General features: G+C 46.7%; 1 protein-coding gene across 2 annotated transcripts in view; it reads left to right on the top strand.

Annotated features, from left to right (window-relative positions):
- The window catches only part of SLC7A9 (solute carrier family 7 member 9), a 33,671-nt gene that overhangs the window by 4,235 nt on the left and 10,022 nt on the right, over positions 1 to 19,414 (top strand). For both annotated transcript variants that reach the window (XM_073560847.1, XM_073560846.1), the window contains 6 exons: positions 1,785 to 1,904; positions 15,831 to 15,978; positions 17,421 to 17,663; positions 17,746 to 17,871; positions 18,059 to 18,158; positions 18,906 to 18,950. In XM_073560847.1, coding sequence (XP_073416948.1) covers positions 1,806 to 1,904; positions 15,831 to 15,978; positions 17,421 to 17,663; positions 17,746 to 17,871; positions 18,059 to 18,158; positions 18,906 to 18,950 — 761 coding nt within the window. In that variant the 5' untranslated portion in view covers positions 1,785 to 1,805. The remainder of the gene's footprint in view (positions 1 to 1,784; positions 1,905 to 15,830; positions 15,979 to 17,420; positions 17,664 to 17,745; positions 17,872 to 18,058; positions 18,159 to 18,905; positions 18,951 to 19,414) is intronic.

The following is a 19,414-nucleotide window of genomic DNA, read 5'->3' as shown; positions in this document are numbered from 1 at the left end:
GCCTTTATGCATCACCACATGGTCATCCATTCATCTGATGCCACCAGGAATCACCACATGGTCATCCATTCATCTGGTGCCTTTATGCATCACCACATGGTCATCCATTCATCTGGTGCCACCAGGAATCACCACATGGTCATCCATTCATCTGGTGCCTTTGTGTATCACCACATGGTCATCCATTCATCTGGTGCCACCAGGAATCACCACATGGTCATCCATTCATCTGGTGCCTTTGTGTTTCACCACATGATCAATCATTCATCTGGTGCCACCAGGAATCACCACATGGTCATCCATTCATCTGGTGCCACCAGTAATCACCACATGGTCATCCATTCATCTGGTGCCACCAGTAATCACCACATGGTCATCCATTCATCTGGTGCCACCAGTAATCACCACATGGTCATCCATTCACTTGGTGCCTTCGGGGATCACCACATGGTCATCTATTCACCTGGTGCCATCGGGATCACCACATGGTCATCCCTTAATTTCAGAACATCCTTTGTAGCTTCCCATGGAGGACCCCTTGCACTTATAAATGAAGGGTGTGAGTGAACCTCTATAATGCCTATGGAGAGTCATGCTGTCACACTATATGTATTTTTGGGGTTTCATCCATGAGAGAAGTGGCTCCACCAGTGATCCAGATCCTTGCATGTTGGCCACTACCTATACTGACCCGGTCCTTTTACAATAAAGCTTGGACGTAAGCCGCTCTCTTTGGATTACTACCAGCTGGAGTGCTCCCATCTATCTCATGCGTGAAGACACTGGTTTCCATTGTTACTCGCCCTGCCCCGTGCCCGGTGTTTGTTCTGTAGCACTGGGTAAACAAAAGATCCAAAGTAACAGATGACATCCATTGTGTATCCTGACAATCAAGGTGCAGTGAGACCGGCTGACCGCCTCATGTGGATCCTGGCTTCCGAGGAGATTGTGTTGTTGGATTTCAATATGATCTGTCATTTTGTTCTCAGGAAAGATAATCCCCTATGATAAGTTTTCTCCCCTCTCCCAATTCAGAACATGTGCACTCTTGGCCAAACTGGTATGGGAGAACCAGAAAGAAATAGTCGTAAGCCGATAGAAGTGTATGGCCACCATTAGCCCATCATCTGGAGAACACCTGCCTCTATCATCTCCATTGTCACAGGTGACCTAGGAGAAAGGCGCAGGTGACCTTCATGATGGGCATAAAGAGAGAAAGGCACCGGATAAATGAGGGGCACAGATAACAAAAGGGCGCAGGTGACATCAGTGAGGGGCACGGAAAACAGAGAAAGACATAGATGACATCGCTTTAGGACGCAGGCGACCTCATAGAAGGGCACAAGTGACATCATCACTATTTCTGACCTAAACTCCTTGATTCTGCCCTGAGCTGACCCCCAATCAGAGATTATCAGATTATCGGGGGTATACAGAGCACCGACTTCTATTTCCCATGGAGACTTTGCCACGTGTTGGACGATCCCGTGTCGTGCCGATGATGCATGTGGCATTGGGGGGCACAATGGGCACGATGTGAATCTGGCAGATGAACATTCGCCCATGATTCATCTTTATGATGTTTGTGATCTGAATCGGCTGGGTCATATAATGTAATAAAGCAGTACCGTGCCCGCGAGTGCCAATTAAGATGTAATATCACCAGGAAACGACAGGATTGCTTCATGTAAAAGCCATTATGTTCTTATTGCGGAACGTGACAGCGACTGGCGACCCGTTTACTGCTTTCTCTTCATAATTCATGGATTCATTTCGTGATTTAGGACTCTGCAACAGCGGGCACCATGGACGAGAGCAGCATAAAGAAGAGAAAAGGGGGGAAAGATAATGACAACCAGTCCACCCAGAGTGAGGAGTCCACAGCCATGCAGCTCAAGAAACAGGCAAGTAGAGACCGGTTATTGGGGACAATGTATGTCGTGGGGGGCAGCGAACAGCTGGTATATTGAGAACTTACTGCTTCCAGCTGCCACAAGACTACAACTCCCAGAATGCTCAGACAGCTATTGGGCTACAAAACTACAAACCCCGGCATGCTCAGACAATTATTGGCATATTTTGCCTGGAATATTTAAGATTTTTTGAATTGGCTTCCAACTTGTGACTCTCTTGTTGTTGCCAACACTACAACTCCCAGCATGCCAAGAGTTGTAGTTTTGCACTTGTTGGCAGGTACGGACTGGGGCTGAAATTCAGTCCTGGCATTTGAAATGACACAGGCCCATGTTGTCCCCGTCCCCATGAACCAGATGGGATATATTACTAATATTACCCTGAATGGAGGAAAGGAAGATTTTCTACAAGACCAATTATTCTAATGATACCTGTGGCTGCTGGGGTAAGTGACGGAGTCAGAGACTTTCTGCTCCATCACAACTCTTAACAGTATGGGTATCTTGAGAACACAGATCCTGTTAACAACGTAGCAGACAAGGTGGCCAATGACCAGACAGGCCCTTCAAGCATTTTCCAGAATTGCCAGATGGCCAGTCCGGCCCTGTTTTCCACCTCGCTTTAGAAATTGAAATCAATGAACAGATTGGTTAGATGTGTTGAGCAGCTATGTCTGTTTTTCCTGACCTTCCCATAGGTGCCGGGAGTCATATTGATGACTTACCCAGGCAGCATGATGGCCCAGTGGTTAACACTGCTGCTGTCCAATGCTGGTGTCCTGGGTTCAACTCTGACTGAGGACAATGAGATTCCTCATCTCAGGTATATTTTAGAAATTGTAGTCAGTGATTGTAATGGGACCTGCTCTAGTTTTTTCTGACCTTCCCTTAAATGCTAAGTGTCCTATTGATCTGGCCAGAAATAAACTCTCAGGCAGCACAGTGGCTCAGTGGTTACCTCCATTATCATCTTACTCTTGGGTCCTTTGGTTCAACTGTGACTGAAGTCTGAGTATTTCCACCTGTCAGTTGTACTTTAGCAATTTCAAATGGACCTGCTCTAGTTTTTCATGACCGGTCGGTGGTCACTGATAGACATATTGAAGACCTAGCCATCAGGTAATCCTCAGGCAGCATGGTAGCTCAGAGGTTAGCTGTGTCACCTTTCAATACTTGGGTCCTTAGTTCAATTCTGGCTAATTCTACTTCTCAGTTGTACTTTAGAAATTGAAAATGGACCTGCTCTAGTTTTTCAAGACCTGTCGGTGGGCACTTATAGACATTGATGACCTAGCCATCAGGTAACATTCAGGCAGTATGGTGGCTCAATGGTTAGCTTGATTACCTTTCAATGCTTGGGTCCTTGGTTCAATTCTGACTGAGGTTGGAGTAATTCCTCCTCACAGATCTTTAGAAATTGCAAATGGACCTGCCCTAGTTTTTCCTGATCTTCCCATTGGTGCTGGTAGTAATGTCAATGACTTTGCCAAAAGTCATCTTCCGAGCAGCACGGTGGCCCAGTGGAAAGTGCTGGTGCTTTGCAGCATGGGAATCCGTGGTTCAAATCCCACCATGGATGATATCTGCGAGGAGTTTGTATGTTCTCCCTGTGCTCAGGTGGGTGGCCACCCTTCCTCCAAAGACATACAGGTAGGGCCAGTGATACCTGTGCAGCATCCAGGAGGGCTGCTTGCCCCCTTCTTTGGGCAAGTAGTCCCAGTCCTTATTGGATGAATGTGCTCATACAAGTGATTGGCTTGTATATAGACAGCTCAGTCGCTAGCAACTGAGCTGTTGTCTTTTTGGACTTAAAATCCTTTTGAGCAGCTGCTAAGTCCAAAAAGACAACAGCTCAGTTGCTAGCGACTGAGCTGTCTATATACAAGCCAATCACTTGTATGAGCACATTCATCCAATAAGGACTGGGACTACTTGCCCAAAGAAGGGGGCAAGCAGGCCTCCTGGATGCTGCACAGGTAACACCATCATTAGCCCCTACCTGTATGTCTTTGGAGCATGGGTGGCAGACCACCTGAGCACAGGGAGAACATACAAACTCCTTGCAGATGTCATCCATGGTGGGATTTGAACCCTGGACTCCATGCTGCAAAGCACCAGCACTTTCCACTGGGCCACCGTGCTGCTCGGAAGATAACCTTTGCAAAGTCATTGACATTACTACCAGCACCAATGGGAGGATCAGGAAAAACTAGAGCAGGTCCATTAGCAATTTCTAAAGTACAACTGAGAGGAAGAATTACCAGACTTGAACTAAGGACCCAAGCATTGAACGGTAACCCAGCTAACCACTGAGCTACCATGCTGCCTGAGAATTACCTGATGGCTAGGTCCTCAATATGTCTATCAGTGACCACCGACAGGGAATGAAAAACTAGATTGGGTCCACTTGCAATTTCTAAAGTACATCTGAGAGATAGAATTACTCAGACCTCAGTCAGAATTGAACCAAGGACCCAAGAGTTGAAAGGTAATTGAGCTAACCACTGAGCTTCCATGCTGCCTGAGGATTACCTGATGGCTAGGTCATCAATATGTCTATCAGTGCCCACCGACCGGTCATGAAAAACTAGAGCAGGTCTATTTGAAACTGCTTAAGTACAACTGAGAAGTGGAATTACTTAGACCTCACTCAGCATTGAACCAAGGACCCAAGCATTGAAAGGTAAGCAAGCTAACCATTGAGCCACCATGCTGCCTGAGAATTACCTGATCGCTAGGTCATCAATGTCTATCAGTGACCACCGACAGGGCATGAAAAATTAGAGCGGGTCCATTTGCAATTTGTAAAGAAGACCTGTGTGGAATTACTCCAACCTCAGTCAGAATTGAACTAAGGACCCAAGCATTGACAGGTAACCTAGCTAACCACTGAGCTACCATGCTGCCTGAGTATTACTTGATGGCTAGGTCATGAATATGCCTATCAGTGCCCACCGACAGGTCATGAGAAGGAAGAGCAGGTTCCCTTGTGGTCACTGATTTCATCTTCTGAGATGTGTCTGAGGAGGAATCTCATTGTTCTTGGTCAGAGCTAAACCAATGAAAACAGCAACAATATAAAGAAAGCCCCAGTGTTACTGTTAGACGCCAGATTCTCCCACTGCACAGGGTAGATCCCAAGCCTTGTCTGCCTCTCTGGTCGCCCATTCTGCTCTGGCCACAGTGGGGTATGCTTAGCAGAGACAGCAGTCTCAGCATCGTGCTCAGACGCGTGCGGTTCGCTTGGTTACTGCTGGCTCTCTATTGGTAATGCTCCGAAGGCTGAGTCCAGAAATCAGTCTACTGAGCATGCTCGTGAGGTGGCGACCTCTTGGTGGACGGTTGTCAGCTGCTCAGGGGATGTGGCAGGTCCAGACTGGTCCACGAGCAAGGTCCTGTCTGACTGGACTTAAGCGGGGCATATAAAAGGGTCTTTGGGTCGTACAGATCCTCTGTGCGTCAGTGGATGCAACACCTCTGTGTGCACGTGTGCCGCCTCTAGCACGGCGGGTGTGTGTCTAGGCAGGCAGTGTAGGGTGGGAGCTCCCGCTTGACTCAGCGTCTGACTCCGGGCATCCAAAGTCGCGTGTGCCATTTAGCACAACTGAGTGTCAGAGCGAGCACAACCACCAGCCTAGACTTCCATGGGGGGTAGCTCTAGGGACCCCAACTAGTCTCATTACTTACTATACTCCTCCTGTGACGTATAACAGGGTGTAGCTCCGAGTACTCCATTATTGTACCGCTCTATGGAGCAACTAAGCAGGTACTGTGCACTCTGTCCACACTGAGTTACCTTTAACTCCTTGTGTCTACGGTGCTTGCACGCACCACACTCCGCCATTACTTATTAGCTGCAGTTCCTCCATCACCACACAGTGGATCCCGGGTTGCGATCACACCGTCTCCAAATGTATATTTGGTGCGATCCGCAAACTCTAACAGTATCTTAGCGCCAGGGTCTGGCTAGCAATGGCGGCCGAGCAGCGGTTACAGCGGTACATCCAGCAGATGGAGGGCAGGTTATCTGCTTTCGAGCGCCCGACTGCAGCAGTGGATGTTATGGCGGTAGCGACTCATGCAGCCGGTGAAGATGTGTCCGGAGTTTCTGCTGCTGCCCCTGTTCCATCTCTCATGCACTTCCCCCTGCCCGATAAGTTATCGGGTGACCACAAAGTCTGTCGGGGATACGTGAACCAGTGCGCTATCCATTTGTAGCACTTGGCTTCGCATTTCCCATCAGAGCGGGCCAAGGTGGGATTTGTGGTCCCTTTATTGACAGACAGGGCGTTGTAGCAACTTCGCCGCTGTGGAAGCACAATGACCAGGTGGTGCAGAGCTTCTCTCGCTTTGAGTGCTCTGAAACAGGTCTTCTTAGGACCTCGAGTTACCCACGACAGCACGCTCCAACTCTTGGCGTTACCCCCGGGCTCCTCCATGGTCAGCCAGTTGGCTACCCAATTTCAGACTCCTTGTACTCTATTTATTTTTTTTTCTATAGACAGTGTATTATTGACAATATAACACTATTGTTGGAGACAGAGACTCCTGCACCAATAAGCAGTACATAGTAGCTGTAATATATGCAATAATAATCATTATTCCGGCAGGTTAGCATTGTAGGTTTCCATTGCTCGGATTATTGGTTCAAATCTAACCAAGGACAATCATTTTCCGCCAGGTATGGACTGGGGCTGTAATTTGGTCCTGGCATTTGAAATCACACACGTCCATGAACCAGATGGGATATATTACTAATATCACCCTGGATGGAGGAAAGCAAGATTTTCTACAAGACCAAAAGTTCTAATGATACCTGTGGCCTGCTGGGGTAAGTGACGGAGTCAGCAACTTTGTGCTCCATCACAACTATGGGTATCTTGAGAACACCAATTCTGCTAACAACGTAGCAGACAAGGCAGCCCACGACCAGACAGGCCCTTGTGGCATTTGCCAGATATGTCAGATGGCTAGTCCGGCCCTGCTAGTTGGAATCCACTCTTCCTCCTCCAGAAACATTGGTCACGTGATCATCGGGCATCAGGGAAGGAGCAAGATCTGCTGGATCCGACCAGATCAGATCTGTTGTGCAGCCAAGAAAGCTGAATTTTCCCTTTAACTGGGGATCATATACCCTCCACAGTTACAGGAGAAATTATTATTATAGCGCCATTTATTCCATGGCACTTTACTTCTGAGGAGGGGTATACGTAATACATACAAATACAGTAATCTTAAACAATACAAGCCACGACTGGTACAGGATGAGAGAGGACCCTGCCCGCGAGGGCTCACAATCTACAATGGGATGGGTGAGGATACAGTAGGCGAGGGTAGAGCTGGTCATGCAGCGGTTTGGTGGATCGGTGGTTACTGCAAGTTGTAGGCTTGTCGGAAGAGGTAGGTCTTCAAGTTCTTTTTGAAGGTTTCCATGGTAGGCGAGAGTGATATGTTGTGGTAGAGAGTTCCAGATTAGAGGGGATGCACGGGAGAAATCTTGTATGCGATTGTGGGAAGAGGAGATAAGAGGGGAGTAGAGAAGGAGATCTTGTGAGGATCGGAGGTTTCGTGCAGATAAGTACCGGGAGACTAGGTCACAGATGTAGGGAGGACTCAAGTTGTGGATGGCTTTGTATGTCATGGTTGGGGTTTTGAACTGGAGTCTTTGGGTAATGGGGAGCCAGTGCAGGAATCTGATAATTTAAATGTTGAAATGCACCCCAAAAGGTATTTTATGACTTTACGGGGGTCATAATGTGTGAAAAATTATTAAGGCCGAAAGAAAGAATCCGCTGCCAGGCAAAATTGCTGCTACTAGTACCACAACACTAAAAAAAGTGAGCCAAAAATTCTCTCTCTCTCTCTCTCTCTCTATATATATATATATATATATATATAAAAATTGAATGCATATGTGTATCACCAAACAGTCACGAAGCATCTTTCATTTCACCAGAGCTGTTTAACAGATGAAAGCTGAGCTGTGATTGGTTGCTATGAGCAACAGTTTTCCCATCCCACAACACCTCAGCAGACACTGACCGGGTGGGAGAAATCTAGCATCCCCGGGGAAAAAGCTCCCAGCCATTGTCTGCCCCCCACTCCCCCAGAAAGGAGCAGAGAGCACATGACAGAAATGAATCCCCCCTCCCTGCCCATATACCCAACACACATCCGCCATCCCATCTTCCCTCTTAAAGGGATCATTGGTATGGAAGTCAGGGCAAATCCATCTAGAGCTTTGGTTTTGATCCCAGGCCTCTCTTAAAGGGATCCCCGGTATAGAAGTTAGGACCGTTCCATTCAGCGCTCTGGTTCTGACCTCAGGGTCTCTTAAAGGGATCCCCAGTATGGAAGTGAGGGCAAATCCACTCTGCGCTCTGATTCTGACCCCAGGCCCCTCTTAAAGGGATCCCCAGTATGGAAGTGAGGGCAAAATCCACTCTGAGCTTTGCTACTGACCCCAGGCCTCTCTTAAAGGGATCTCCGGTATGGAAGTTAGGGTAAATCCCTCAGCGCTCTGATTCTCACTCCAGGCTTCTATTAAAGAGATCCCCGGTATGGAAGTTAGGACCGTTCCACTCAGCGCTCTGGTTCTGACGAAAGGCTGGATGATGTGGGATATTAGGGGTAGTAGTCCGGTGGCTCTGGCTGATTGGATGCTGTGGGATATTAGGGGTAGTAGTCCGGTGGCTCTGGCTGACGGGATGATGTGGGTTATTAGGGGTAGTAGTCCGGTGGCTCTGGCTGATGGGATGATGTGGGATATTAGGGGTAGTAGTCTGGTGGCTCTGGCTGACGGGATGATGTGGGATATTAGGGGTAGTAGTCCGGTGGCTCTGGCTGACGGGATAATGTGGGATATTAGGGGTGGTAGTCCGGTGGCTCTGGCCGACGGGATTATGTGGGATATTAGGGGTGGTAGGCCGGTGGCTCTGGCCGACGGGATGATGTGGGATATTAGGGGTGGTAGTCCGGTGGCACTGGCCGACGGGATGATGTGGGATATTAGGGGTGGTAGTCCGGTGGCTCTGGCCGACGGGATGATGTGGGATATTAGTGGTAGTAGTCCGGTGGCTCTGGCCGACGGGATGATGTGGGATATTAGGGGTAGTAGTCCAGTGGCTCTGGCTGAAGGGATGATGTGGGATATTAGGGGGAGTAGTCCGGTGGCTCTGGCTGACGGGATGATGTGGGATATTAGGGGGAGTAGTCCGGTGGCTCTGGCTGACGGGATGATGTGGGATATTAGGGGTAGTAGTCCGGTGGCTCTGGCTGATGGGATGATGTGGGATATTAGGGGTAGTAGTCTGGTGGCTCTGGCTGACGGGATGATGTGGGATATTAGGGGTAGTAGTCCGGTGGCTCTGGCTGACGGGATAATGTGGGATATTAGGGGTAGTAGTCCGGTGGCTCTGGCCGACGGGATGATGTGGGATATTAGGGGTAGTAGTCCGGTGGCTCTGGCCGACGGGATGATGTGGGATATTAGGGGTGGTAGTCCGGTGGCACTGGCCGACGGGATGATGTGGGATATTAGGGGTGGTAGTCCGGTGGCTCTGGCCGACGGGATGATGTGGGATATTAGTGGTAGTAGTCCGGTGGCTCTGGCTGACGGGATGATGTGGGATATTAGTGTTAGTTGTCCGGTGGCTCTGGCTGACGGGATGATGTGGGATATTAGTGGTAGTAGTCCGGTGGCTCTGGCTGACGGGATGATGTGGGATATTAGTGTTAGTTGTCCGGTGGCTCTGGCTGACGGGATGATGTGGGATATTAGAGGTAGTAGTCCTGTAGCTCTGGCTGACGGGATGATGTGGGATATTAGTGGTAGTAGTCCGGTGGCTCTGGCTGACGGGATGATGTGGGATATTAGGGGTAGTAGTCCAGTGGCTCTGGCTGAAGGGATGATGTGGGATATTAGGGGGAGTAGTCCGGTGGCTCTGGCTGACGGGATGATGTGGGATATTAGGGGTAGTAGTCCGGTGGCTCTGGCTGAGGGGATGATGTGGGATATTAGGGGTAGTAGTCCGGTGGCTCTGGCTGACGGGATGATGTGGGATATTAGTGTTAGTTGTCCGGTGGCTCTGGCTGACGGGATGATGTGGGATATTAGTGGTAGTAGTCCGGTGGCTCTGGCTGACGGGATGATGTGGGGTATTAGTGGTAGTAGTCCGGTGGCTCTGGCTGATGGGATGATGTGGGATATTAGTGTTAGTTGTCCGGTGGCTCTGGCTGACGGGATGATGTGGGATATTAGAGGTAGTAGTCCTGTAGCTCTGGCTGACTGGATGATGTGGGATATTAGGGGTAGTAGTCCGGTGGCTCTGGCTGACGGGATGATGTGGGGTATTAGTGTTAGTTGTCCGGTGGCTCTGGCTGACGGGATGATGTGGGATATTAGAGGTAGTAGTCCTGTAGCTCTGGCTGACGGGATGATGTGGGATATTAGGGGTAATAGTCTGGTAGCTCTGGCTGACGGGATGATGTGGGATATTAGGGGTAGTAGTCCAGTGGCTCTGGGTGATGGGATGATGTGGGATATTATGGGTTGTAGTCCGGTGGCTCTGGCTGATGGGATGATGTGGGATATTATTGTGAATGTGGCTATGAGGAGTGGGCGGGGCTATACACTCAGCTTTATATATATATATATATATATATATACACATACAGTGGGGCAAAAAAGTATTTAGTCAGTCAGCAATAGTGCAAGTTCCACCACTTAAAAAGATGAGAGGTGTCTGTAATTTACATCATAGGTAGACCTCAACTATGGGAGACAAACTGAGAAAAAAAAATCCAGAAAATCACATTGTCTGTTTTTTTTTCATTTTATTTGCATATTATGGTGGAAAATAAGTATTTGGTCAGAAACAAAATTTCATCTCAATACTTTGTGATATATCCTTTGTTGGCAATGACAGAGGTCAAACGTTTTCTGTAAGTCTTCACAAGGTTGCCACACACTGTTGTTGGTATGTTGGCCCATTCCTCCATGCAGATCTCCTCTAGAGCAGTGATGTTTTTGGCTTTTCGCTTGGCAACACGGACTTTCAACTCCCTCCAAAGGTTTTCTATAGGGTTGAGATCTGGAGACTGGCTAGGCCACTCCAGGACCTTGAAATGCTTCTTACGAAGCCACTCCTTCGTTGCCCTGGTGGTGTGCTTTGGATCATTGTCATGTTGAAAGACCCAGCCACGTTTCATCTTCAATGCCCTTGCTGATGGAAGGAGGTTTGCACTCAAAATCTCACGATACATGGCCCCATTCATTCTTTCATGTACCCGGATCAGTCGTCCTGGCCCCTTTACAGAGAAACAGTCCCAAAGCATGATGTTTCCACCACCATGCTTTACAGTAGGTATGGTGTTTGATGGATGCAACTCAGTATTCTTTTTCCTCCAAACACGACAAGTTGTGTTTCTACCAAACAGTTCCAGTTTGGTTTCATCAGACCATAGGACATTCTCCCAAAACTCCTCTGGATCATCCAAATGCTCTCTAGCAAACTTCAGACGGGCCCGGACATGTACAGGCTTAAGCAGTGGGACACGTCTGGCACTGCAGGATCTGAGTCCATGGTGGCGTAGTGTGTTACTTATGGTAGGCCTTGTTACATTGGTCCCAGCTCTCTGCAGTTCATTCACTAGGTCCCCCCGCGTGGTTCTGGGATTTTTGCTCACCGTTCTTGTGATCATTCTGACCCCACGGGGTGGGATTTTGCGTGGAGCACCAGATCGAGGGAGATTATCAGTGGTCTTGTATGTCTTCCATTTTCTAATTATTGCTCCCACAGTTGATTTCTTCACTCCAAGCTGGTTGGCTATTGCAGATTCAGTCTTCCCAGCCTGGTGCAGGGCTACAATTTTGTTTCTGGTGTCCTTTGACAGCTCTTTGGTCTTCACCATAGTGGAGTTTGGAGTCAGACTGTTTGAGGGTGTGCACAGGTGTCTTTTTATACTGATAACAAGTTTAAACAGGTGCCATTACTTCAGGTAATGAGTGGAGGAAAGAGGAGACTCTTAAAGAAGAAGTTACAGGTCTGTGAGAGCCAGAAATCTTGATTGCTTGTTTCTGACCAAATACTTATTTTCCACCATAATATGCAAATAAAATGAAAAAAAAACAGACAATGTGATTTTCTGGATTTTTTTTTCTCAGTTTGTCTCCCATAGTTGAGGTCTACCTATGATGTAAATTACAGACGCCTCTCATCTTTTTAAGTGGTGGAACTTGCACTATTGCTGACTGACTAAATACTTTTTTGCCCCACTGTATATATATAATCATAATTTGTTATAACTAACCATAGTTAGTTACTATGCCCGGGCAGCGCCGGGCTCTTCAGCTAGTATAAAAATAATTACAGATATAGGGAACACAATTTCAGATGTAGTTTAGTGCCTCCTTGTGAAAGAGGGCACTTGTATCTAGGTTACAATTTGAAGAGCAATGTGCATGTCCATTCATTCCCGATGGGACTAGCCCGTCCGAGCGTGAAAAGCACACTCTGCCAATACTAGCGTGCATGTGTTTGGAGGCATCAGAAGAGATAGATGTTGGTTTTCAGCTACTACTACTACTCCCACCATGCCATTGACATCCAGGCCACGCAGTCACCAGTGTGATCCGATGTGAATGTCGTAGGCCACATACAAAGGTGAGATCATCTAGCATCGCGGAATGCGAAGCCTGACGGCGTCCAAGAATAGACTAATAATTCAATCTACAGACACCTTGTATCGATTGCTCCATCGCTGCGCTGGGTTTATATATAGCCGACTCCGACAAGATATTTTCATCAGATGACTCAGCCGGATATTTATTAAGCCACTATCAATAGTCAGGGGGGACGCTATACAGAGGCGGATGTGCTATTTAAATGCCATCCTATTACCTGAACCCAAAAATAGGAAAAGGGAAAAAATGCATAAAAGAATGGATTCTAAATGATGCAGTTACAGATTAAACAAGAAGTTTCCATCCATTATATAAAAAGAGACATCTGCATGTTTTTCTCAATATCTGACGTGAAATTAGAATAAACCTTTTCTGTTTTAGGATTACCATAATTATTAATATTTGCCAAATGCCTGAAAAATGTGAGAGAGAGAATGTTTTAAGGCATTTTTATTAACAAAAGTTTACATACACTAAGGTTACTGTACTTTTAAACAATTCTGGACTGCCCGTATGATGATAATTTGTGTTTGGAAGATTGTTTTTTTTTTTTTTTAACATCTGAATTAATTAGAGACACCTGTGGATGTATTTTAATGCACACCTGAAACACGCTGCTGCTTTGTGTAGCATCATTGGAAAGTCTAAAGAAATCAGCCAAGATATCAGGAAGAGAATTGTGGACTTGCCCAAATCCTTGGGTACAATTTCAAGATGCCTGAAGGTGCCTCGTTCATCTGAAGAAACAATTATACGGAAATACAAACAAGTTGGGAATGTCTAGCCATTATACCGCTCAGGAAGGAGACGGGTTCTGTGTCCCAGAGATGAACGTGCTTTGGTCCGACATGTGCATATCAACCCAAGGACAAAAGCAAAAGACCTTGTGAAGATGATGGTAAGATTGTGTCAATATCCACAGTGAAACGAGTACTATATCAACATGGGCTGAAAGGCCACTCTGCCAGGAAGACGCCATTACTCCAAAAGAAACATAAAAAGCCAATTTAATGTTTACAAATGCACACAGGAACAAAGACCTTAATATTTGGATATGTGTCCTGTGGTCTGATGAAACTAAAATTTAACTTTTGGGCATAATGACCATCATTATGTTTGGAAGAAAAAGGGAGAACCTTGGAAGCCTAAGAACACCATCCCAACTGTGAAACACGGTGGAGGCAGCATCATGTTGTGGGGTTGTTTTGCTGCAGGAGGAACTTCGGCACTTCACAAAATAGATGACATCATGAGAAAAGAAGATTATGTGGCAATACTGAAGCAACATCTGAAAACATCAGCCAGGAAGTTAAAGCTTGGGTGGAAATAGGTCTTCAAAATGGACGATGACCCGAAGCATACGGCCAAAATAGTAACAAAATGGCTTAAGGATAACAAAGTCAATGTGCAAAGCTGAAAAGGCCGGTGTGAGCAAGACGACCTACAAACCTGGATCAGTTACACCAGTTATGACAGCAGGAATGGGACCTAATTCTGACCCAATATTGTGAGAAGCTTGTGGAAGGAGATCCCAAACGTCTGACCCAAGTCATTCAGTTTAAGGGCAATGGTACCAAATACTAATGAAATGGATGGAAAGTTTTGACTTTGCAGAAAGTAAAAATGCCTTAAAACATGGGTAAGGTTTATTCTGATTTTATGTCAGGTATTGAGAAAAACATGCAGATGTGTTTTTATATATAGTGGATGGAAACTTCTGGTTTCAACTGTAGATCCTGCTCCAGCAGGGGGTGCTATTTAGATTTTGTAGAATGGTTCCTTACAGTTACCTCCAAAGTGCTGGATCAGGATCTACTCACAGCTCCAAAGTGTCCACTTGACAGCGGAGCGTGCGTTTTGTAGCAGTCCGCACCAGCCTCCGTGGGTTAATGAATACAGCCTTTAGTTAATATCTATCTGCTGCAGATTATCTCCACGCACAGTCCTCATTATGAAGATGAAGAAAGATGCAGATAAGATAATGACCCAAAACTAATTGCACTGCCAACATGTTGCTTTATTTTGGCTCTGACTGGAGATTATGGAGTAATCACCCAGTCATTACCCAGTGCTGGAGATTGTATGGCAGCTTCCTACTACTGGGCTGTGTGCCGTCATATGGTGCTCCAGGCAGCTCTGTATAACAGGTTATTTTCTCCAACAATAATGTTGTTTTATTTTCTGTTGGATTCATGCAGAATTTGGCTAAAAACAAAATTCACAGAGGTACAGTAAAGGGGTCCCCCAGAAGGCCATGAATTAGAAATGAGCAAATTGGTCCAATGGCCACATCAATAGTCCGTGGCCACGGGATGGGAGCGCTGCGAACCTACTATCTAGAAACATATTGTAATTCCAGACACAGCCATTGCACAAAGATGGTGCTGTTGTTAGAAAAAGAAAACCTTTCTAAAAGTTTTAATATCGGTAGTTACATTACCTAAATGACCTGGTACGAGACTTATTTTCCATTAGTACTCTGCTTACTGTTATACATATAGAAGGTGGTGCTGTTTTACAATTTCCCTGGTTCCCTTTTACTACTTGCTGAACCAGGGGGCTCTGGATGAGCAGCAGTTCATGCATTATATGATACAGCTCATAATCCAGACCGGTGATTATCAGCCGCCTTGCAGTCTATGGAGGCTCCCAGGATGCCAAATAATTTTACAAAAACTGCAAGAATAAAATGAGTTCCTTCCAAGAAATAAGATGCGGCTGCGATCATTATGCAATAAGACACTTAGGAGCGAGCGATGTCCTCGTCCCTCAAGGCCGCGGATTGGTGGATGACGTACACAATATACAGCGCTACAGGGATGTGTCAGCTGTGTACATAAACATCACCCGGGTCGAAAGGTTCAGCTTTTATTGCGTTTCATAAATTGCAGAAATTGCTCATTAGCGTCCATAAAAAGATGCAGTTATTGGTCATCATGTGTCAATTAGCAAGGGAAAATTTCTTATTTATTGTGAGGTGCAAAGTCTGAGGCCAAGTGTGAATCCTCTTCTCCGGAGAAAGGTATTTATGATGTCCTGGACGCAGCTCACCTGTCCTCATTATCTCATGCTCCATTTTCTCATTAAATTCAAGAAAGTCCCAAGAAAAAAATAGCTTCAATAAAAGGAATTACGACAATGCATGCACCCGGACATGTAACCCTTTCTGGTATAGAGTATCGTGACCGTGGCTGGACCCAGACATTGTTGACCTGCACCTTTATTTTGCACAGGTTGGACTGCTCAGCGGGATCAGCCTCATCGTCGGGACAATTATTGGGTCCGGGATCTTCATTTCTCCAAAATCCGTTCTCAGAAACACAGGCGCTGTGGGGCCATGTCTGGTAATCTGGGCGGTGTGCGGGGTGATTGGAATAATGGGTAAGTGGGGAAAAGATTTCTTCATGAATTTTTGAGGTTTTTTTTACATTTTCAATGTTTTTATAAAAAGTCCTAAAATTTTCCAGTTTTCGTTTGTGCCTCATAATAAGCCGATATGTCCTGCTCTTGTAGAGATTACTTATCTCGTCATTGTTACAGGCAGAATTACAATGGATGTCACAGCTCACATCCTCCTCCCATACAATGACTGATAACACCTCTATATACAGTATATAACACAGGATCCACCATTCACAATAGGTGATGTCACAGCTCACCTCCTCCTCCTGTACAATGACTGATAACACCTCTATATACAGTAGATAACGTAGGATCCACCACTCACAATAGTTGATGCCACAGCTCACACTCCTCCTCCTGTACAATGACTGATAACTCTGTTATATACAGTAGGTAAGACAGGATTCACCATTCACAATAGGTGATGCCACAGTTCACCTCCTCCTCTTCCTGTACAATGACTGATAACACCTCTATATACAGTAGATAACACAGGATCCACTAATCACAATAGAATCCTAGAATGGTAGAGATGGAAGGGACCTCCAGGGTCATCTGGTCCAACCCCCTGCTCAATGCAGGAGTCACTAAACTATCTCAGACAGATGTCTGTCCAGTCTCTCTTTGAAGACTTCCATTGAAGCAAAACTCACCACCTCTCGTGGCTGCTTGTTCCAGTCATTGATCACCCTCACTGTCAAAACGTTTTTTCTATTATCTAATCTGTATCTTTCCTTTTCAGTTTCATCCCATTGCTTCTTGTGTTTCCATGTGCAAATGAGAATAATGACGATCCCTCTACAATGTGACAGCCCTTTAGATACTTGTAGACCGCTATTGTCTCCTCTTAGCCTTCTTTTTTGCAAGCTAAACATTCAGAGATCCTTTAACCGTTCATCGTAGGATATACTTTGCAGTCAACTCGCCATCCTCGTAGCTCTTCTCTGATCTTGCTCCAGTTTGTTGGTCTTTTTAAAATGTGGTTCCCAGAACTGGAGCCAGTATTCCAGATGAGGCCTGACCAAGGAGGAGTAGAGGGGGATAATTACTGTATGTGATCTAGACTCTATGCTTCTCTTAATACATCTTATAACTGTGTTTGCATTTTTTGCTGCTGCATCACACTGTTGACTCATGTGCAGTCTGTGATCTTAGTATAACCAAGTCTTTTTCACACGTGCTGTTGCTTAGTTCTATTCCTCCCATTTTGTAGATGTAATTTTTGTGTTTCTTGCCTAGATGTAGAATCTTGCATTTCTCCTCCTCCTCCTGTACAATGACTGATAACTCCTCTATATACAGTAGATAATACTTGATCCACCATTCACAATAGGCAATGTCACAGCTCACCTACTCCTCCTCCCCCCATACGGGTCTGGCATGCGGTCCATATGTGACTCATCTGTCTGGTGTCTTTTCAGGCGCCCTCTGCTTCGCTGAGCTGGGCACAATGATAACAAAGTCCGGAGGCGAATACCCGTACCTCATGGAGGCCTACGGACAGATCCCGGCCTTCCTCTTCTCCTGGGCCAGTGTAATCGTGATGAAACCGTCGTCGTTTGCCATCATATGTCTCAGCTTCGCAGAATATGCGTCAGCACCATTTTATCCCGGCTGTGAGCCCCCTCAGGTGGTCATCAAATGCCTGGCTGCTGCCGCCATCCGTGAGTATGTGACCGGGACAGCTCCCTGGCAATAATTGTCCTATATCAGTTATTTCAAATATCTTCTTTCGGTTCCCGGCAGTGACGATCACCGTGGTGAACTGTCTGAGCGTGAAGCTGGCGAGTTACGTGCAGAACTTCTTAACTGTGGCCAAAATGATAATCATCGTCATCATCATCGTCAGCGGCATCGTCCTGCTGATACAAGGTAAGCGAGGCATCCGATTCACATTCAGTTATTCCATTTTGCATCCTTCCCAGACAGCGCCATCCCTATTTAGAGGTGGTGCCGGAGATCACAGCTCAGCCCCATTCCAGTATATAAGCTGTAATACCAGACACAGCCTTCAGACCGGAGGTGGCACTGCAGCTCATTCAGGTTTTCTCTTCCTTAGGAAACACTCAGAACTTTACTAACAGCTTTGAAGGCTCCAAAATCACAGTCGGAGGGATCGGCCTTGCGCTCTACAATGGTCTGTGGGCCTATGATGGATGGTAGGATGATGTCACCTATATGGCCTATATAGTGCCCGAAGCGTCAGTCACTGTGGGGCCCCAGGGGCTAGTTGGGCACTGTCAGTTGTGTCATAAATAAGGCAGAGGGGCCCTTTAAGACTGATGGAGGGCCACAATCTAACCTCTCAAAAAAATGCTGGGATTTGTAGTTCTACAATAATCTGAAAGTAACAGTACTAGGGATCACCTCTTTAATAGTACCCATTAATTTTAAAAGGGTGGTGAAGCACCTATTATTTCCACATTGGGCATGACATCGACCATCAGCGACTCTCCGCACCTGATGCAGAAATAAAAGCTGCTGCACAACCCCTTTAAGGGAAGATTGACAATTCTTCAAATGTTCCCAGCTCCAATGCATGGCAGATAGGCCGCCCATGTGATTGGGTGAACCTCTACACATGGCCAGTAGAGGGCGACTCCTGGAAACTCTTCCCTGCAGAGCAGAGGTGAGCAAGATGCAAAATCGGCCGTCACTTTACTGCTGCAGAACCTCATTGAGGCCGACTTCTGAGTTTTAACTGCCACCATGTATGACGCCCCCCAGTCCGACCCTCACTTTCCGCTTCATAGAAGAGTCCCCTTTCTGCTGTGCATTGTCCATCCATTCATCCCTGTGATTGGGACCCCCATTCATCCCTCAGTGATTGGGACCCCATTCATCCCGGAGAATTAATCCCAGAGTGATCGGGACGTCTGACATCTGAATTCTGCATCTCCCTTTAGGAACCAGCTCAATTACATAACAGAGGAGCTGAAAAATCCATACAGGTAAGAGGCGAGCGTGGCTGATTTATTACCCAGGAATTCAAGTATCGACTGCGGAGAAGAAATGTATAGATTAACCCTGCAGGGGCTGGTAGGAAGTTAGGGGAGTAATGTAAAGAAATCCTGTAATATGGACCATGCACCAACCCTGCAGTCCCTGTCTGATCGGTTTGTGCAGCAGGCTGCCACCGTAACATGGTAAAACCACTCCGCATCCAAAACGGCGGTGTGTGGAGAGTGGAGATGCCTGGTACGGCGGGTGTTGCCAGTACGCGGCGGGTCCTGTGGGGTGTTCCCGATATACGGCGGGTCTTGTCGGTATGCGGCAGCTTTTGTGGGGTGTTCCCAGTATGCAGCAGGCCTTGCGGGGTGTTGCCGGTATACTGCGCGCTTTCTGGGGTGTTTCCGGTATATGATGGGTCTTACCGGTATGCCTCGGCTCTTGCGTGCCGTTCATTGTATATGGC

The sequence above is a fragment of the Dendrobates tinctorius genome, unplaced genomic scaffold (assembly GCF_039654945.1).
Source record: "Dendrobates tinctorius isolate UK_male_01 unplaced genomic scaffold, ASM3965494v1 ptg000307l, whole genome shotgun sequence".
Classification (NCBI taxonomy): Eukaryota; Metazoa; Chordata; class Amphibia; order Anura; family Dendrobatidae; genus Dendrobates; species Dendrobates tinctorius.
Note: the sequence above shows the minus strand (reverse complement) of the source record. Positions and strands in the feature narration are given on the sequence as shown.